We start from the raw sequence: 22,192 nt of genomic DNA on the forward strand, positions 1-22,192 counted from the left end.
CAGACACACACACACCACAAACAGCAGCAGACACACACACACCACAAACAGCAGCAGACACACACACACCACAAACAGCAGCAGACACACACACACCACAAACAGCAGCAGACACACACACACCACAAACAGCAGCAGACACACACACACCACAAACAGCAGCAGACACACACACACCACAAACAGCAGCAGACACACACACACCACAAACAGCAGCAGACACACACACACCACAAACAGCAGCAGACACACACACACCACAAACAGCAGCAGACACACACACACCACAAACAGCAGCAGACACACACACACCACAAACAGCAGCAGACACACACACACCACAAACAGCAGCAGACACACACACACCACAAACAGCAGCAGACACACACACACCACAAACAGCAGCAGACACACACACACCACAAACAGCAGCAGACACACACACACCACAAACAGCAGCAGACACACACACACCACAAACAGCAGCAGACACACACACACCACAAACAGCAGCAGACACACACACACCACAAACAGCAGCAGACACACACACACCACAAACAGCAGCAGACACACACACACCACAAACAGCAGCAGACACACACACACCACAAACAGCAGCAGACACACACACACCACAAACAGCAGCAGACACACACACACCACAAACAGCAGCAGACACACACACACCACAAACAGCAGCAGACACACACACACCACAAACAGCAGCAGACACACACACACCACAAACAGCAGCAGACACACACACACCACAAACAGCAGCAGACACACACACACCACAAACAGCAGCAGACACACACACACCACAAACAGCAGCAGACACACACACACCACAAACAGCAGCAGACACACACACACCACAAACAGCAGCAGACACACACACACCACAAACAGCAGCAGACACACACACCGCAATCATCCGCAGACACACACACCGCAAACAGAACTAGATGCACACACCATACACAACATCAAATATACACACCCCACACAACATCAAATATACACCACACACAACACCAACAATGCACTATGCACTGTAACAAATACACAAAGCGTAGCAACAAATACACACACACACACTACACCCACATGCCACCCACATATGTGCACACATGTGCACAACTATTCATACACAGACAAACACACATGCACAAGTATGCACAAGGGTACACATTTAGGTGTGCCTGTGTGCGCACACGCTTGCACATACTCGCATATGCACATACATGCATGTGTATGAGAACACACACATGCACACAAGCGCACACTTGTATGCACACACCCACACATGCTTGCAAATACATGCACACAAGCAAAGACACATGCAAATTAACTCACTCACTCACTCATTTACTCACTCGCTCACTCACTCGCACCCTCACCCACACTTGCACTGCTCTCTGTTGTATAAAGAGTTATAAACACTAAACATATGCTGTGCATTCACTATTTACAGTGCATGCACAACCAGTACTCAAAAAATACTCATATTGCACAGTCCATTGCATATGTATGTATTGTTAGGTAAACCATGATTGCTTTATAAAGTGTGTGTTTGAGAATTGAGACTCTGATGCTAACAAGTCCCTATAAAATTGATTTGAAGGTATAAAGAAATTCAAGAAATGCTTTCTTTGTGATTAAGATTATGTTGTAGATATGATAAATGTTATGTTATCTCATTGGTTTCAAGTGCTTGAGGAATAGCCACAGCCATTCATAGGTTATGAATGGCTATGGCTTGAATGTTTACTTGATTATCAAAAGGAGTCTGAGAGGTAGTTGGGATTTCATTACAGAAACTTAATTATGCCTTACACAACCTATGATCAATTACTTGTGGCACTTTATTAAGTAGATCATTGAGAGCCTGAAATGTTACTTTGCTCTGTTTACACAATAGATCATTAATAACTTGAAATAATGTTTTGCTTTACTGATGCATTGTTATTATTTGTAGTATTGCTGTTATAGTACAGCTATTAATTGATTTCATCAGTGCTGATTATTGATGACATCTATTTTTTGTGTGTATTTTTCCTGATACTCTCTGCTTTTGAGTAATTATTTTTGTTGTTGTTGTTGCCTTTATAGGTTGTTGTTGATAGTTGTTACAGTAACTCAAGGACATTTTTTTTTTTAGAATATTTGTCCTTTGTACTTCAGTTTTGCAAGTTAATTACATGTTTATATGATTAAAGTAGCAAAAATATTGCTTTCATGATCACTGTCCTTGTCGATAGTAGTATCACTTGTGTTGTTATTAATTATACATACCAGAGCTTTCTCTTCCTTTGTGACCTTGAAATCAGAATTGAAATTATATATATAAGGGAAACTGGTTTAAAGCTTAAGGGATAAATGGAACTTCAATGTTTACAAGTTGCAGAAGCAAGTCTGTGGTGGAAGAGAGATTCATTGCATGTTCAGTGAAACTCATGCAAGTCATGTATTAGCAAGCTGTGGAATGCAGGCTTTGTTTTAGTTTTAATGTCAGACAACATAAGCAACAGAAATTAGTGAAGAAAACAAGGCAGTTAAAGAAGACATTGTTTTAGGTTTTGTTAAAGAGACATTTATAGAATTTCTTTTAATATATTAATGATTTTTGGGGAAATGATACAGTTTATTAACTGAAAAACTATTTAATGAGAAAATGTTTGAAGACACTCTTTTGTTGACATTGTAAATCAAGCATGTGCTTTGTTGCGTAATATGTTACGACAAGCTTTAGCTAAATGATTTTTTAATTTATTGATGATAGAGAGAATAGATGCACCTCTTTATAAAAGGTGAAAGGTGAATGAGCATATGTCAGTGTGTATTTACGTGCAAGTCAGGCATTTCCTGGATGGTTGTAGTCTTACAAGTGCAGCAAACGTATTTGTAATCCAGATAAGAGTGTCAGGGTTGAGAAACATGCTCAGCCATAGGAGAGACTTTCTCTGAATTGCCCACAGCTCATGGTTGATGAATGTATCAGGCTGATGCTATGGTGTAGGAGAGGTAGTATGGTAGCCATGTGCAGGAGCCAAGGCATTTTAAAGTACTGGAGTATGAGTGCATAAGGAACATTTGGTTACATGCATGCTTCAATATGTTTGCTTTTAAATGGGTAGTAATATTTACATGCTTGTTTTCTTTTACTTTTCTAACTTCTTAAGAATGAAATACATTTGACAGTTTCCATTGCCAAGTAGCATTTTTTAAATTTATTTATTTATTTTTTTTTTTATAGATATTTTGAATTTCTAATGTTTGAAATTAGTCACAAGACTTTTGGTATATATATATTTACATTTTGTTCATTTCTGTTTGAGATAGGACATATTCATTATTCCATACTTATGTTTTTATACTAAAGCAGCTTTCTTACTCATTTTTTCCTTTGCAGAAGAAGTAGCAGAGGATGGAGGAGGGGACGGAGGAGGAGATGGAGGTGGAGGGGGCGGGGGTGTAATATCAGAAGGTGGTGAGGAGGAGCAGATGAATGGAGATGCCCAGGAAGTGTCTTCATCCACCACACAACATGATACAGAAATGGATGAAGGTATGTGGAGTATTGACAAAGTACCCTTTTTCTTCAATAATGCTAAATAGAAGGTATATATTGCTGTAGAGATGTATTTGTGTGTATTTTGTTGTTTGTGTGGATCGGGGAATAAAAGATTGTTTGTAAATGTGTGCTTTCATCTGTGCAAATGTATGTGTGTGTGTTTGCTTGTGTGTGATAAAAGTATACCTAAATTAGTCCTTGCAATATTTTTATCTAATTATCAGTTGACATTGAGTTTACATTTTGATGAACGTCCTCCATACAGATGACGCACGCTCAGAGGCAAAGTTTCAGTTCCGTGTCAAAGACTTCAGCAAGCTAAAGGACACAATGCTTTCACCGCCTTGTTATGTTCGAAATCTACCATGGAAAATAATGGTAATGCCTCGTACAAGCCAGTCACAAGACCGCCAACCACAGCGATCCCTTGGGTTCTTCTTACAATGTAATGGGGAGTCGGAATCGACTTCATGGTCATGCAATGCAGTGGCTGATTTGCGGCTGTTGTCGGTGCGTGATGGTGAACCTCCCTTCACACGCAGTAAGTAGAAATTTGGTTCAGTTTTAAGAATTCATACTTGTGTATGTTTTGAGGACAGTATAACCAGCAGGATTTATCTTCTTAGATTTGATTATTATTTTAAAATTATGTTTTTGTTATTATTATTATTATCATTATCAATATTATTACTATTACAGTAAGGATGAAAGTAATAATGATAATGTTAATATTGATGATAACAATAATAATAATGGTAATGTTGATTATAAAGATAAGGATAATGGTAATATTGATAACGATAATCATAATAATACTTATATTGATAATGATGATAATTATTATTGATATTGTTAGTTATTATTATTATTATTATATATATTTTTTTTTTTCTTAAAAAGCAATCTATCTAATATTTGTACCCATAAGGTCAATACCTAGCTGGCAATACTTGATAATTTTGTTGAGGATGATTCTGTGATGATGATATCATTTGTTTTAGGTATAATTGAAGATGTAAAGTTATTTTATTTTTATTGTTATTTATTTATTTATTTATTATTTTTAATCTATATATATTAACCCACTGACGGCAGGTGTCCCACTTATGAGACACCCAGAAAAGTAAACATTACTGGGCATCCCACCGGTGTGACACTAGATCAGAGCTTGTGTTCTGAGTTTGTCGCCCTTGGTAGGTGGCGTGTGGGCAGGTTCCTGGACTTGCCCGCCTGGAAAATATTGTTCTCTGCTTGAAAATGTACCGTTGCTAGTGGGTTAAGTGTTTGGTATACATCATGAACCCTAATTAGAATTTTTGTTTTTTCAGAAATCCAGCATTTATTTTATAGTAAAGAAAATGACTGGGGGTTCTCACACTTCATGCCATGGAATGATGTCCTTGACCCTGAAAAGGGTTACATCAAAGATGACACCATCACATTAGAGGTAAGGGAACATTTTGATTTCAGTATTTTGCTATGGGAATGTATTGTTTTCGTTATATTTTAGGGATGGATATTTTATCTAGTATACAAGTCAAATCAAGGTTAATATAGAAATTATTTATCTTTTACTTGTATGTGTTGCACGTTTTCAGAAAATTAGTTAGTCTGGGTATTTGTATATATTGAAACTTTCAGCTTTTAATTTGAACCATAATTCTCTAAATAACATATGATTTGATATCAACAGGTTTGGGTGTCAGCAGACGCGCCTCATGGTGTGTCATGGGACAGTAAAAAACACACAGGCTATGTGGGGCTAAAGAACCAGGGTGCAACTTGTTACATGAATTCTCTCCTCCAAGTACTGTACTTCACAAGTCAGCTAAGAATGGTAAGCTGTATACGTGCTTTTGATTGTAAATTTCTTTTGGTTCTACTTCAGTAATCCATCATCAGTCTCAATCTCAAATCTTGAGCTTTCTAAAGTTTTGCATATGACTTCTTTAAGTGTTAGATTTGAGGTTAGAAATTGTGCATATATATAATTTTTTATGCATCCTTATTTTTTAGGAATTAAAAAAAATTTACCGTATCCCACAGGCTGTCTACAAGATGCCAACGGAGAGTGACGACTCAACCAAAAGTGTTGCATTAGCACTACAACGGGTCTTTCACGAGTTGCAGACAAGTGACAAACCAGTCGGCACTAAGAAATTGACCAAGTCCTTCGGCTGGGAAACACTTGATTCCTTCATGCAGCATGATGCTCAAGAGTTCCTAAGAGTGGTGAGTGTTCCTTACATATTTTTCTGTAGTTGTAGACTTGTAAAAGCTTCTTATGATTTTACTTGGGAAGGAAATAGCCATAATCTGATCAGGTTGCTGGAAGATAAATATGGGTATTTTTTTTATTTTAAGAAATTTATTGTGCCTATTATATTGTAAGTACACTCTGGGTGATATTGGAAAATTGAAAATTGACATTGATGAAGATGGAATTCAGTGTTGCTCAGTAACAGAAAGATATCCAATAGATATTTGAAAATAACAGCTGACAGCACATTGATTATGTTGCCTTTCTTTCTTGTCTGTGTATGGCTTTCTGTTCATTCATTTTTTGTCTTATTTCTATCCTCCTCCTTCCCTCTTTTCCTCCTTTCCTCCCTTTTTATATTCTCTCCTCCCTCCTCTCTGCTGTCTGCTCTTCTCTTTTCTTCCTTCTTTTCTCAGTTTCATCACATCTCTTATTTCCTTTCTTATTCTCCTGCCTCCTTTCCCTTGTCACCACACTCACTCTTGTCTCCTTTTTTCCTCTTTTCCTCCTTTTCTTCTTTTAATGTCAGTCCTTTTTATTTACCTGTTAACATAAATGGTTGATGAAGTTTTAGTATCTCTTTTGTTTTTGTTTTGCAGCTGCTTGACAAATTAGAAACGAAAATGAAGGGAACCTGTGTTGAAGGAGTGATTCCAAGGCTCTTTGAAGGCAAGACAGTGGTGAGTTTTGGTCGATCCAAGTCTGTGCTTTGAAATGGAGGCTTGTGTAATGCTTTATTTTGGATGTCATAGATGAGTCTATGTCTTACATTAATGGCTAGATGTCTTTTGCATTTGAGAACTAGCTGATGGTACATTTTTTTTTCTTTTTTGTCTATTTCAGTCTTACTTCAAATGTAAACATGTAGACTACACTTCGTCAAGAACGGAGACCTTTTATGACATCCAGCTTAATATAAAAGGAAAGAAAAACAGTGAGTACAGTGTCTTTTATGGTGCAATACCCCAATTTTTAAAATGATTTTTCTCCTAAAATTTGTAGTATTGGTAATTTCAAGAAAGCTTATATGAACACAAAAAAATTGCGTACACAAATGTTTGTTGTTGCTTGCTTACAGGGCTTTTTCTCAAATAAACTTTTTGTTTATCTTTATGTTTGAGCTTCCATACCCCCAAGTTGTAGCATGATCTATTTATTTATTTTTTTTGTAATTTGAAATGGTTTAATTTTTAGGTTAGAAGTAATATCCTCTATCTTTTTCATCCCTTTCAGTTCTAGAATCTTTTAAAGACTACATTAGTGTAGAAACGCTGGAAGGTGACAATAAATATGATGCTGGTGAACACGGTCTTCAAGAAGCAGACAAAGGGGTCATATTCCAGAGCTTTCCCCCGGTTCTTCATCTTCATTTGATGAGGTTTCAGTATGACCCCATCACAGACTCAAATGTCAAGATCAATGATAGGTAAGAAAACATAACATCTTTCAGTATTACTTGATGTATGTCCTCTGTCAGTATGCTCTTAGATGAAATATTTGTATATTAGGAAGTAGTAATAACATGTTATTACAAAATAGATTTGTGTGCAAATATCCTTCCTTGTCAAAATATGCTTGCTTCTTGTTTTCCTTTTCAAATTTTCAAACGTGGAGATTAACTAATGCCATGCATTTCTTCATAGACAAAGTCTTTGCATTAGTTTGATATATCTAAATATATCTGTAGATTATGCCTTTCTTCTATTTGTTTTGTTAATTTAGAACTCCACATTCCAGATATGAGTTCCCAGAAAAGTTAAATATGGACCAATTTCTTCAAAAACCTGAATCAACTCCAGCTACATATGTGCTCCACGCCGTCCTAGTACACTCAGGGGACAACCATGGTGGCCATTATGTTGTATTCATCAATCCAAAAGGGGATGGTAGGGTAAGTATCAACCAATTTTTATATTATATTATTTTATTTATTCATTTATTATTATTATTATTTTTTTTTTCATTTTTTATATGGACTGGAAACACTCAATACATTTTCTGTGTGAGTTTCCCATATTGATAAATACCCTCTCTTTATCTTATGATATCAGTGGTGCAAATTTGACGACGATGTAGTATCAAGATGCAGCAAGCAAGAGGCCATTGACCACAACTTTGGTGGTCATGAGGATGACCTCAACCTTACGGTGAAGCACTGTACAAATGCTTATATGTTGGTGTATATAAGAGAGTCGTGCCTGAAGACAGTGCTTCAGGAGGTAACGGAGGAAGATATACCACAAGAGCTCATAGATCGACTACAGGAGGAAAAGCGGGTTGAGATGATCCGCAGGAAGGAACGCAATGAAGCCCACCTCTACATGAGCGTTCAGGTTAGAGTTTTGACATTATATTGGGTTTACATTTATTTTTATTTTCTATTTTTTTCTGTTTGCATTTCAACACTCTGCCTCCCACTACTTGTATTTATATGGAATTCAGATACAAGAATTAATGCTTACATATACATATATATCATATTTATCCATACATAATGCCACATTCATATATTAATACTTGTGTATTTATGCACTTTTTGACATCTGATATAAAAAATTTGCTTTAATGTATTTGCAGGTTGTTTTAGAGGATGCATTTTCTGGGCATCAGGGTAATGATCTCTACGACCCAGACAAGGTCAACTACCGAACATTCCGGGTGAAAAAGTCAGCCACACTCCAAGAGTTCCTAGAACAAGTGGCTGAGAGCCTTGTAAGTGTATTCCGTTGAGAAGTGACAGTTTATCTTTTAGCATTATGGTAACTGTTTTATTATTATGTTACTGTCTTTATATTGTCTTTTAGGAAGAGGTTACTCTCTTGGATTTAGAAGTTGTTTGCTTGTATTTATTTGATATTTACATTGTCAAAACCATTTTAACTACTGGAATATTGTAGTAGATGGGATGTATGTACTACATGACTGGTGTCTTCTCATTGGTGAATGATTGGAATGGGTGAGAGTGCCCATGGTTATCGCTAGGTGCTGTAGGGTCAGGCTTGACCCAACCTGGGAAGTATACGGAATTGAGTTGTGCAGGTTATGGATGCAGTAGGTGCTCCCCCTCCAGTGCGTGTGCTGAGTGAGCAAAAAGCCAAATATTTTGCTCCGGCGTTACCAGTATAGTGGATGGGGATATATCTACTACATGAATTGGTCTGTTTAAATTCTTTAGGGAGTGATTGTGTGGGTGAGAGTTCATACAGTTATGGGAAGTTGGTGTTGCTGATTTAACATTGGGGAGCCAGAGAGGCTCCCTAGTTGACAAAGGTCATGGATGTCCTAGTCTTGTTGCTACATGGCTGATGATTTGTTGATTTTCTTGGTTCTGAATCCTGAAGCTGAAGTAATCCAGAGCAATGTCAGTGAACCAGGAATGATATGAGCCTGCAGTTCATGAGGTGTCCGTGTCAGCCAGTGAGTCGCAAGAAGTGCTTGCTGAAGAGAGAATGAGGACAAGGTTGTTGGATCAGGCATGACCCAAGCTGGGAAGTATGTGGAGCTGAGTTGTGCAGATTCTGGGTTGTGGATGCTATAATGTTAACCTATTGGATTGAGGTGGTGCCTTGAAGCCTGTATGTTGACTAAAATCTTGGCATTATCCTTACATGAGTGGGGACACTCTCTTGGGGGTGTGACTTGTATGCCTAGCCCACATAGACACTCCAGTGCAGTATCAAGACTCCTTATCTCCTCATTGCAACATTATTCTCTCTCAGATGCCAGGAACCTTAAATCCTCACTATTAAGGAACTAGCAAAACTATGGGGGTCCATAGTCATTTCATAGGTAACTCAGTTACAGCTAGATACTGCATTGAAGCCACATAGAACAATATGAATATCTCACCAAAACCTATCAAAAGCTCTTACTGGGTTGGCAGTCATTACGATGCAAATGAGAGTTAACTCCTGCTCCAAAACTATATCCTGGCAGTCACCCTCCCAATAGGAACCACAGCCTGCCCCACTTGCTGTGTGGGAAGAATGTTAGCTCCTACCAACATTGTATATCTTAGGATGCAGGTCTTGCCTCCCTACTGCTACCCATTAACCACATTCCATGGCCGCTGTGTTTAATTTAGTAATTGTTTTTAGACAGAGATGGCTCCACAAGTTCTTTGTCTCCAATGAGCCAATTGCGAGAACTACTTGTCTCACCTCGTTACCCTTTTCATTGATTTTCGAAAAAAAATTATGTTAACTAATATTGCTGTTAGTAATGTCAATAACAATGTAGTAATCATGATGTTTATGATAAAAAAGTATCAATATTGATAGCTTTAGGTAAAAAAAAAAACAAAAAAAACATTTATCCTGTAAACTCAAGGAAAGGTGAAATCAGGTGAGGTCATGATGTCTACGAATTGACTCATTTGTGGATAAGCACTGGCAGAGCCACCTATGTGTAGAGACATTTGACAGAACAGTACTACTGTGAACACAAAATTTTCCTGGTGGCATTGGGCTTACCCCATTGTGCTTGGTGTCATTAGTTCATTTGATGCAAGGGCATGTCCTTACACCCTGGCTCCACTGGCTTGACTTTGTACATCTAGGGACTCTACTGCTCCATGATGTGATTGATAAGTATTGTTTTAGAATTTAGGGCAATATTTTTTATGATTATATAATTAATGAAAAATTTTTCATTCTCTTTATTGAATTTTCATACCTTGATCATTTCAGAAATATCCAGTGGAGCAAATCCGACCATGGCCACTAAATCTCCGGACCAACCAGACCAACAGACCGACACTCTTAGACCTTGAAACAGAACTCCACAAACCTTTATCAGAGGTGAGGCTGCATGCTGAATTTGTTCAAGCCTACAAGTCTTTGTGATTTTTACAAGCAATAGACATTTGTGAAAGTTTCTTAATTTTTTTTAAACCCTCTGTGATTTCTATTTATGTATATATATGAAGAATATGAAAAGATTAGTAGAGTAAATGGGTAAAGAGAGTGATATAGAGGTGTCTTTGATATCATTTGGAATTTAAAACTGATTTTACACTTGATTAAAATTTTATATTTTTTGCAAAAGTATTAATGATCCAATGCCTTTCAGATAAGTGATAACAGTAACCCATGGACGGTATTCATGGAGACAGTGCCTCCAGACTCGGGCCTGAAGGCTCTCACTGCCTTTGACAAAGACTCAGATGTTCTTCTTTTCTTCAAATACTATGACCCACGACACAAACGCTTACATTATTGTGGACACCATTATATGCACATCTCATTTAATGTCCGTAAGTACATCAGCTCTGAGAATTTTTTACTGTTTCTTTGTCTGAGTTTTGTGGTTATACAATCTGAGAACCAATGTTTTTAGATTTGCAAATACCTTTTGTATTGTTCTGTTGACTTTGATGGCTCTATAATGGTCAGGCTATACTTTAATGTGTCATACACTCATAGTCAGTATCATGGTATATGTTTATGAAAAATTTAGTTTTTTCCTTTTTGATACGTCTTCCATATGGTGCTTAATTTGTATTTAACTCATCGATTTGTAATTGATATATTTTACTTGCCTTGGAGCAGAGGAGTTGGTACCGCTGTTGAACGAACGTGCAGGACTGCCACTGAGCACTGAACTGGCGCTCTTTGAGGAAATCAAGCCCAACTTGGTGGAGCGGCTGGCTGACCTTGACCGCCCATTAGAGAAGGTAAAGAGGAAAAAGACGGAGACTAAACTTATCTATAAGTCTTTTGACTTTTATAAATTTCCTTCTCTTTCCTTTTTTTCCCCTCACTATAAAGGAATATTTGTAGGTACAAGTACTCCTCAATATAGATATAGATGTATATGTATGTATATTTAAGAGGACTGAGGCTTACCTTTTTCCAGTCATTTGATCATAGAAAGATAAGGTTTTCCACTCTTTATTTAGATAGGAAAGTAGATATTCCTGTCTGAAATGTTTAATGAATGCATTAAATTGTGAAAAAAACTAATTTAAACAAGAAAATCCTAATACTCTTTGTTTTTATTTATTTATATATTATTATTATTTTTTTTTTATTATATATTTTTTAGTAATTCAAATTGTGAAGAAATGGTGAACAGTGGATGACAGTATCAGTACAGACTTATATTTTTATAATCCTAGCATGAATATAACATCAGTTCAATTTTAAGAATTATAGAAACACAGATCAAATCATTCTTTAATGATATTTATATAAAATGGCTTATAACCAATGGAAACAAAAATAAGAGTTAGTGTTCAGTCTTTTGAATGTAATATGTATGCAAATAAGTGAATAAAAATCATTGGATGCCTGGGTGGAGATAGTTATCTATTTATGGCACCTACCAGCTGTGGTAGCCTTTGCAGGTTGCATTTTTACCCAAAAAAATGCATGTAAAAGGTGCAATAGCTGTTTCAACTTTTTGCAAAGACCATTCATAAGACCAAGTTTAAAAATGCTTTATAATTTTTATAACAGAGCATGTATCATTGTGTTCTAAAATCTTTAGCTTAGAATAATCAATATTTAGTTTACATATGTTAAGTTAAAAAATCTGCATCCGAGACGGAGAGCTCTTTACAACGGAAACAACCAATTGCAAATCAAAACAAATATGCTGATGATGGATGGTACCCACTGTAAAGCTGTAGAACATTATGATTTCCATTTTTTTCTGATATTGGTGTAAGTGTTTTTGACATTAAAAAGTCATCTATATGCAATGCTATTAAATGCCATATGCAAGATTGCAACAAGTAGAAGTCCATACAGGTGTACCTGGCACTAATTACTTATGTACATAGTTTACCTGTTGGCGCTTGTGGCCTTGTTTCTCCCAAGAAATAACCCAAGGTGGGCTCTGACAGTCATTTAGTAGTTTCCTCATATGTGTACATAGGGTAGCTAACTGCAAATTATCCTCTTCCTCCCCTCTGCCTGCAATGGTCCCAATAAACAGTGTCCCCCTTTCCTGGATATATTTACTTCTTGGACCATTGTAGAAACATGAATGTTATGAGAAAGTAAACTAGCTATATTTATGTTTATCATAGCAACTTGGTATGTGTAACATAAAGTATATGGGTAAAGAAAGACAAGCTATTTTCTGTTTTCAATATGCATTTGGCAAGCTTTACTTTGCTCCTCCACACTTCCATACCAAAAAACATTTGATTTTTTTCCCATTTTGGCAGTACTATATTTAGTTGACTTTATCCTCATGCTGTATTTCTAATTGTGGTTTGATAAACTTTTTTTTGTTTTTGTTTTTGTTTTTGTTTTTGTTTTAATAAAGCTATAGACCTGTAATTATCCAGTGGTGTGGCATGTAAGAGAATAATATTTCTCATATTTTGAGAGATTTGTACTTGAGTATTTATTAAATGCCCTTCTTTGTATGGCTTTATTTTGAATTAAAGGATATTTCTTTCTCTTTATTAACCTTATTCCTTTTAATCAGGTGTTAGATGAACTGATGGACGGTGACATCATAGTGTTCCAGCGAGACGACCTTCTGGACGATCCCAGCCTTGAGCTTCCGTCCTGCCGCGACTACTTTAGGGACCTCTTCTTCCGGGTGGAGGTTTGTATTTGTTTGTTATCATGTTTTCAGTTTATGAACCCACTTATGACAGCATTTGCTGGTGTCATACCAAACCACTTGCTAAGGTGCATGTTGATACAGCTGCTCAAGAGAAAACTAGAAGTGAAGGAAGCAAATTCCCATGCTTTCCACCATCTAGGCTATGGTATAAACTGTTGTTTAGAAAATGAGGCTAAAAATGTTTTCAGTCTATGTTTGAGAGACTGTTTATTCTTAACCCAATGTCGATGAGAAAATGGTTTGTTCCCTTTGGCAATGCTTGGTTAAATGTTTCTGCACATAGATAGCTCTGCCAATGCCTAGCCTCAAAGGAGTCAATTAGTATATCTTTTGACCTCACTTTTATTTGAAAAAGTGGGAAAATGCTTTTTTTTACTATTGCTTTCAATATTGACACTTAATTTTGTCAGTAACAATATAATTACTATATTGTTACTGACATTACCAACAGCAGTATTAAATACTAGAAAATATTATCGGAAATCAAGGAAAAGGATAAATCAGGTGAGACAGGTAGTTCGCGTAATTAGCTCATTGGTGACAGTACTTGTGGAGCCATCTATATGGACAAACAATTACTAAATTCATCACCCCCACAATGGGCATGGCATGTACGTACATGCCATACCCGGCAGCTTGTGGTTAAGGACCTCAGCTGTGGCCAAACAGGTGAACATCATTTGAGTTTGGACAACTTGGTGCATCTCAGGCATATATGATATGTGATTGGTCTTCATCCCAGCATGATGGATGGTCAGCCGTGACATAATAGAATGTCACTATAGGTTGAGAGGGTTAAAGTTTTTTTTGATGGATAATATTTGTTTGGCTATAATTGTGTTAATTAGAATATGGGAATTCAATTGAGTTTAAATTATGCTAACAATATAAGGGAAAGTTTTGTGATAGTTTAGATAATATACATTACTGTATATGTTGGAAATAGTGTCAAGCTGTGAAGTCTTATAGTTCATACCTTGACCTTAAAACATATCCCAGTTAATCTCCTAATGACTCCATCTTCTGTAGACAACTATGACTAGAGCCGACAGCTCTAGGGATTTTTCTGCTTTCACCTAGAGCAAACTTTTTTTTGCTTTATTTGAAGAGTACTATTTGATGCACGTAAGAGTGTTTCTCTAATTCTGATTTATTACCTGTCCACATCAAGTCACAAAATTGAAGGGATACTTGATGTAATATCCATCTCTATTTACTTCCATTCCTTTTATACTTAGGTGAAATAGAGATGATTATTTTTATTTGAAAATGTTTTATACTGATGATAACACATTTACCAAACATTGAAAAGATAAAGCTCAAGATAGGTGCTGAAGTAGTGGAGTGGGCATGATTTGGGTAGGGGGCTAGGATGAGCAGTCAGTGGACAAGATAAGGGAAATGCATTGCTAGACAAAGTTTAATTCACTGAGCTTTGAGAGGGGTTTAGGGTTTAAGTATGTGATGTCAGTTTTTCTTCCTATTAACCACCATCTCCTCTGCAGGTTACATTCTGTGATAAGACAGTCCCCACGGACCCAGGGTTCACCATGGAGCTGTCCCAAAGGATGAATTATGATCAGATGGCCAGAGCTGTTGCTCATCGTCTCGATACTGACCCGTACCTGTTACAGTTTTTCAAGTCACAGAGGTAGATGCTTTTTTTTATTGTCACTTTTCTATGGATTGATAATAGTAAAGATTATTTTTGTGTGTTTCAAACAGGAAAGTAATTCTTCATATTGTTCCCAGTGTTTAAAAAAAAAAGATACTTTATTTTTCACAAGTTACATTTTTTAAAATGTTTTCAAATTTTTGAGTTAGAATCTATACCCATTTTTGTTGATGTTTTGTATTAGAGTGTGAGTGAGTAAGTGTGTGTGAGTGAGTTATTTTGTGTGTGAGTGAGTTATTTTGTGTGTGAGAGAGTGAGTTTTTTTTGTGTGTGAGTGAGTGAGTGATGTATTGTGTGTGTGTGTGTTATATTGTGTGTGTGTGTGTTATATTGTGTGTGTGTGTGTTATATTGTGTGTGTGTGTTATATTGTGTGTGTGTGTGTTATATTGTGTGTGTGAGTGTGTTATTTTGTGTGTGTGTGTATGTCAGATATTGTGTGTGTGTGTATGTGAGTTATTGTGTGTGTGTGTATGTGAGTTAGTGTGTGTGTGTGTATGTGAGTTAGTGTGTGTGTGTGTGTGTGTGTGTGTGTGTATGCGAGTTAGTGTGTTTGTTAGTGTGTTTTAGTATGTGTGAGAGTTAGTGTGTGTTTGTGTGTTAGTATTAGTGTGTGTGTACGAGTTAGTGTGTATTTGTGTATTTGTGTGTGTGTGTGTGTTTGTGTATTAGTGTGTGAGTGTGTGTTTGTGTATTAGTGTGTGAGTGTGTGTTTGTGTATTAGTGTGTGAGTGTGTGTTTGTGTCTTTATGTCTTTGTTTTATGCTTTGATGCCTTTGATTCCTTTGATTCCATATTGCCACAAGAGAATATCATTTGTCCTTCAGTTACCGAGATGGGCCAGGCAACCCAGTGAGATGCACCTACGAGGGAACCCTCAAGGATATGCTAGTCTGCATGAAGCCCCGGCACCCTAAAAAAATATACTACCAGCAACTTAGTATTAAGATTAATGAATTAGAAAATAAGAGGCAATTCAAGGTGAGTAAGCTATAAGGACTTAAAAAATGGAGTATGGTAGTTGTCATTTTCTATTATGTTTGCACATGAATGAAGCATGGGACTTCATCTAGAAAAAAATCCAAGTTTGAAAAATGTCTGTGTATCAAAATAGACCCCAAAAGAATAAGACAAGTTTTCAGATTTGAATTAGGAAAAATTTAATGAAAGTTAGAATTCTGCAACAAATATCAGCCTTTGTTACAAATTTAAAGCACCAGATGATAATGGGTATCACCTAATTACATATGTCATGCCCTTGATTTACTTGCAGTGTATGTGGCTTGGAGAACGTATGAAAGAGGAGCAAGAGTTAGTCCTGTATCCAAATAAGAATGGCACAGTGGCAGACTTGCTACATGAAGCCAGAAAACAAGTCACATTATCTGAAAATGGATCTGGGAAACTGAGGTAAGTGATTTCAAGTATAAATCAAGGAAGCCTTTTGATTCTCTGCAGTGTAACAAGTAAAGGAAAATTTGAATATGTAATGCATATATCTTGCTTTTGATTGTAAATGAAGTTTTAATTGAGTTGCATGTGTATATTTTTTCTTGACTAAATTTAGTTCTGGTTTCCAGGCTTGTAGATATTTCCTCGTACAAGATCGCCTCGACGCCACCAGAGTCCATGAGTCTAGATGCGCTAAGTACGGCAGGAACAAGATCGTATCGCATTGAAGAAATTCCCCTCGAGGACCTTCATGTCGCTGAGGATGAGATGCTCATACAAGTGGCACATTTCCACAAGGAAATCTTTTCTACTTTTGGTATCCCGTTCCTCTTCAAGGTCAAGCAAGGAGAGCTCTTCTCTCACGTGCGGGATCGCATCCAGAAGAAGCTGGATGTGCCAGACAAAGAATATGAAAAGGTATCCCCTAATAACTTTTGTCATGCCTTTGCTTATGCAGGGTAATACACCTACAGGTTATGTAGCTTGGAGAAAATATGAAAAACAAACTTTAGTTAGTTCTGTATCCAGATAGCATGTGTATTGGGACTGTATTGAATGGTGGAAGGCAGTTAGAAGAGTAATGATGGTAGTTATGTTAGAGGAAAACTTGAATTAATTTTGTGTGTGAAATCTTAATCATGAAAATGTTTTAGGGATTTCTTGTTTAAAGGTTTTTTGTTTGAGGCCCTTTTGGTATATGTCTAGGAAACTTCAGATTGAAATGAGATTATCTGAAGAGGCACATTTTAGAAAGAGAATTGATGTATATAAGTTTGTCTAATTTTTGTATATTTAAATATTTTCTGTTTTTCTAAGTAATGTGATTTTTTTCCAGTACCGGTTTGCTATAGTTGTAATGGGACGACCAACATTTATCACAGATGATGAAGTAGTTAACCTACAGGAATTCAAACCCCACCCTAACCAGAGTAAGAACAGTTTCTGCTTATTTTTGCTTAATCAGGTTATTAACAAACACTTCAAATACAAAAACATGGATATTTCTGTAAAATCAGATGATTTATTATGCATAGAGCACCTCTTATGATTTTCCTTCTTCTACAGCCTCCTTGCCTGCCAAGCCATGGCTTGGACTGGAACACGTCAACAAAGCTCCCAAACGCTCCAGATACAACTACTTAGAAAAGCCCATAAAGATATATAATTGAGGCAGAGGATAACCATAGGAACATCAGAACTTTAAAAGAAAATTTACCAACCAGTAGGGAGAAAAAGAGAAAAAAGAAGAGGGTGTTGACCTCCCTGTTCCCATGTGTGGTGTTGGTGCCGTGTGCTGTTCTGCCTTGTGTGGAGCTGCCGGTTGACCATCCCTGACCACCCCCTCCTCGCCTCTTCTCATACACAAGCCTTCACAGTGGTGTGGGGCTGCCATGTGCGTGTAACGTGGGGTGTCAGAGAGCATGTGCGGAAGGTGAATGTGGCTGTGTAGTGTAGCTATATGCACTTGTCATGAAGCTTGACAGTTTGCTGTGTTCCAGAAAGGGGTACAAGTGGACACTGTCGGAGATAATGTGGTTTTCTTTTTTTATTGTTATTATTTATTTATCTTTTAGAGAGAACAAACTACTAGAATTTCAGCACGATATTGAATGCTTCGTGAAACTAATGATATATACAGCTGCCATGGCTGAAACTGAAGGCATTTCTTAATGGTTGTTGTCTGACATTTTAAATAGATTGTGTAGGTAATGAATGTGCTTGAAGGCATTATTCGACTTGTAGCCACAATGTTTTATAATTCTGTGATAAGGTAGCTGCATCCGTGGAGGTGAATAATGATTATGCATTACACTGAACAGCTGCATTGTATTGCAAATTACAAGTCAAAAGTTACAAGGTCAAGAGTTGTCACTTCTCGCCCTACATTCACTGGAGATCTCGCACGTCCTTTTTTAAGAACATGATAAACAATAGTTCTGCAGGAGTGGGATTCAGAATGGCAAAAGGAAAGTCTGTAGGGCCGATGCATAAATGAGGATATGAAGCAGTGGTTACATTTGATTTTTTACTGTTTGGTGAGGTGTTTCTGTGGTGTGACTTGCCGTGGTTATGTAATCGCATTGTTTACAAAGCCTTGAAGAAAACAAAAAAAAGTATCAACAAAGCTTGCCAGAAAAAGTTTTATTTGAGGAACCAGATTATGCAACCTTTCATAGCCTTGTGTAATGTTCTACTTAGCCGGTAGGCAAGGAATTGTCGTTCAGCTCTTCTAACCTCACTTTGAATGGAATTATTGGTCACTTACAAGGGGCAGCTTCATGGAATGCCTATATAAATGTGTCTGTCAAGTCCTATATTCAACCCCATGTAGCTTTAATCACCTTGGGAAAAAAAAGTATTTCATTATAATGTTAATGTAACATATTTACTTTAACTTTAAACAATGAAGAAATTGTAGCTTATCTCATTTTAGGCACTATGCTAGTTTCAGGGACATAATAGAAGTGAGTATCCAAACTTTAACAGTGTTTTTACAGTGAATGTAACATTTTTTATTTGTTTTGTGCAGAATGAGGTACATTTAACTCAAGAACCTCTCTATTATGCTCTGTATGGGTTGTTTTGCTCTTATTATAATCGTCTCAGTGACCCACATAATATTATGTGTCCATCCTTAGGAACTTGTGGGATTACCTTCGTATTATTTTATTATTTTCCAGTGTACAGTAGTGCCTTAATTTCAGTCTTTTGAGTATTTTTCCAAAGAGGAGTCCTTTTTCATTAATATTGTTTAGTTATTTTAATGTGGTTATTTATCTGTAAAGACTTCACGCTTTTAATAAAGCTATCGTGTGTATAGAGTCAATACACAGCTGTATCTACATCTCTTTAAAAAAAAGAAAAAAAGGAAAAAAAATCAAGATGTATATTCCACAGTCACACACACCTCATAGAGAGAGTAGGAATGAGTATGTGGTAGTCTTATTCAAAAACGAAGGTACTGAGGCACTGCAACGGTGGAAATGTGAAGGGCAGCACACCACACCACCACCACATCACCATCACCATCATGTTAACACCACTGACACCCCTCCAACGAGTTAATCCCCTTCCCCTCCCCTCCCCATTTCCCTTCCCCTGACCATTCACTCCTTCCCCTATCCCATTTCCACAGAGCCTCCCCGCCCCTCCCTTTCAAGTCTCTCCTCCCCACCCTCCTCACCTTGCACCATGACTGTGATACTCCGGCAGTGATCCATTCTGTACCAGCTGCACTTTGGGTCTTCATGTAATGGATCAGTCAAGTAAATAAAAGGGAAAACTTCAACACACCAGTTTTATGCAGCATGAGAGATGTACAGGTTTAGACTTAAAGAAAAGATTAATACTTACAGAATTTATAATGGAGTACCATATAAAAAAGATTATCCCCCACTATCCCTCGTTTAATTTTTTGAGAATATTTAAATAATTACATGGTTATTGAAATTTCATATGACAGATTTAAGGAGTCAATGTTATTAAGAATAAATACTGAATCCCCAGCTTATTTATACAGTTTCATTAGTTTATTTCTATCACATGACCGTATTGTTGTATATTAGGATTTTGTGACCACTGTGAATGGTTGAGTATTCTTGGTCACTATGGATGATGCATTTGATTAAACAATAAATTATTATTATTTTCTATATGGTGCCCCCTCCCCCTCCCCCCAAGAGATTTTGGTTATTATAATTTTTTTAAAAAGATTATTTCTTTTACCATTCTGAGTGCTGTTACCCACATGTTGCATTATCACCTAATTTGGTGCATGGACATGAGTCGGTAGTGTCAACTTGGCCCCCATCCTCTTTTCTCATGTGGGTGTAAGGGTTAGACCAACCCATAGCTTGCCTGCATTTTTAGTTTGTGTTGGGCAGCTGTGAGCACTGTTGGGGCACCTCAGGGCACCAGGGGGCACCACCTTCACCATCACCACCGCAGGGAGGACCTCGGCACTAGGTCTTGATTTTTCATTTTGACCCTCCCTATATTTCTAGGCTTTCATATGCTGTACAGTTGATGAAATTAGTTTTATTTACGGGTGTCCATATTACAGTTTTACAGAGAACATGCTTTATATGCCCCCATAGGAGAGCAGCAAAATGAGTGAGTCTTTTGGTCAAAGGCGTACCATTGCTTTCATGGACACTTTTTAGCCAGACACAATCTGTACTTCTGTTAATAAAAGTAAATCAATCATAAGTAATAATAACGTGTAAAAAGATTCACGATAAGTGTATTTTTTAACCTTTATAATAATGTTGAAAGACCTTGTGGATTGTGGCCCACCTTTGTAAATTGTTTTTTGTAATATTGGTTTGATATTAAGATTTATTTTTCGTATAAACAGTTACTAATTTTGTAGACTGACTCTACAAAAATGTCTCGATTGTTACAGCAGTTGCAATAGCAGTTACCTCTTATGGAATGCTGAAAGAAAAATTGATTTGTTGTATTTATTTAGCCAACATAGATGGATGTATAATGATATTAATGAAAAGTTTTTAAAAGAATATAACTATGTATATTCATTGTATATTACTTCCACTTGGATTTATTCTTTATGTCAAGAAGATATTTTCTTTAGTAGCAAAATGTAATTTTATTGTGACAAATAAGTACATTTAAAATTTGTTGAATAATGTATATACATTCTTCAGTTTGAATATCAATGGGAATTCTGTAATTATTTTTTATTAGGTTGCATATGATTGATATATTTTATGTGGATGCTTTTTATTCAAGAATGATAAACAGGATGAAATCATAGAAAACGAAGGTTATGATTCGTAGTTGTCAGAAGCCATAAGCTTAACTAAAGAAAAAAAAAGACGAAGAAAATGCAAAAGAGAGGTCCGTGCATGGAGAATACGGTACACGCGCACCAGTCAATCAAGTTTGCATTTGTTGTGATCAGTAAAAATTGATGTAGCAATTCTGCATGAGAAAATAACCGTTCAGTCATAGAATGTGCTAACAGTGTAAAAGAAATATCCTTCTCGGGGCTGTGTATGGAATTGACAGTGTAGGTAGTAGTATTAATGGCAAGTATACGGTGAACACACATTGAAGAGAAAAGTCTGTCTGGCCGTGTCTGTCTCACGCAGACATGCACTCACGGTCACGCTCGAACTCACACACACACTCACACCCTTTCTCACTTATTCATACTCTCTCTCTCTCTCACTCATACCCTCTCACTCACTCACCCGTACCCCCTCCCACTCACTCACACCCTCACTTTCACCCTCTCTCTCGCTCTCTCTCACACTCTTTCAATCTCACTCTCACTTGTACAAATGTACGCATTGGAAAGTGAGAGAAGAATGTTTATACCAACCTTTATACCTAGAGCCATAAACACTCATCGCAAATGAGAAGTCCAATTACACCGATTACCGTTTCTACACATTAGAATACTGAAACAAGCGAATGGGGCAGCCCAATGACGCAATTTGCATATGGAGTACCAGTGGAATCTCAATATTTAGAATAGTTTTAATGCCAATTTTGTTATTCACGCGTCACCACTGAACTGATTATAGATCAGGATTTAAAGACTTGACAACTTGTTACTTAGTAAAATGCACCCAACTTTTTACAAAGTTCGAAGCATTTTATACTCCTCTTGACAA

At 36.9% G+C, this 22,192-nt stretch overlaps 1 protein-coding gene across 2 annotated transcripts in view; it reads left to right on the forward strand.

The window, feature by feature from the left end:
- Positions 1–20,785, forward strand: part of Usp7 (Ubiquitin-specific protease 7) — a 35,023-nt gene extending 14,238 nt beyond the window's left edge. The window contains exons 1-22 of one of the 2 annotated variants that reach the window (XM_070113534.1): positions 2,973–3,030; positions 3,419–3,574; positions 3,846–4,121; positions 4,909–5,027; positions 5,274–5,417; positions 5,627–5,812; positions 6,440–6,520; positions 6,684–6,774; positions 7,074–7,266; positions 7,578–7,731; positions 7,892–8,173; positions 8,418–8,552; positions 10,529–10,639; positions 10,911–11,094; positions 11,390–11,514; positions 13,281–13,403; positions 14,930–15,075; positions 15,926–16,079; positions 16,372–16,508; positions 16,679–16,967; positions 17,386–17,479; positions 17,616–20,785. In XM_070113534.1, the coding sequence (XP_069969635.1) occupies positions 2,988–3,030; positions 3,419–3,574; positions 3,846–4,121; positions 4,909–5,027; positions 5,274–5,417; positions 5,627–5,812; positions 6,440–6,520; positions 6,684–6,774; positions 7,074–7,266; positions 7,578–7,731; positions 7,892–8,173; positions 8,418–8,552; positions 10,529–10,639; positions 10,911–11,094; positions 11,390–11,514; positions 13,281–13,403; positions 14,930–15,075; positions 15,926–16,079; positions 16,372–16,508; positions 16,679–16,967; positions 17,386–17,479; positions 17,616–17,719 (3,327 nt within the window). In that variant the 5' untranslated portion in view covers positions 2,973–2,987 and the 3' untranslated portion in view covers positions 17,720–20,785. Of the gene's footprint in view, positions 1–2,972; positions 3,031–3,418; positions 3,575–3,845; positions 4,122–4,908; positions 5,028–5,273; positions 5,418–5,626; positions 5,813–6,439; positions 6,521–6,683; positions 6,775–7,073; positions 7,267–7,577; positions 7,732–7,891; positions 8,174–8,417; positions 8,553–10,528; positions 10,640–10,910; positions 11,095–11,389; positions 11,515–13,280; positions 13,404–14,929; positions 15,076–15,925; positions 16,080–16,371; positions 16,509–16,678; positions 16,968–17,385; positions 17,480–17,615 lie in introns of those variants that run through there. The other variant, XM_027372435.2, reaches the window with a different exon arrangement.
- Positions 20,786–22,192: the final 1,407 nt, after the last annotated feature.

Source organism: Penaeus vannamei, chromosome 34 (assembly GCF_042767895.1).
Source record: "Penaeus vannamei isolate JL-2024 chromosome 34, ASM4276789v1, whole genome shotgun sequence".
NCBI lineage: Eukaryota > Metazoa > Arthropoda > Malacostraca > Decapoda > Penaeidae > Penaeus > Penaeus vannamei.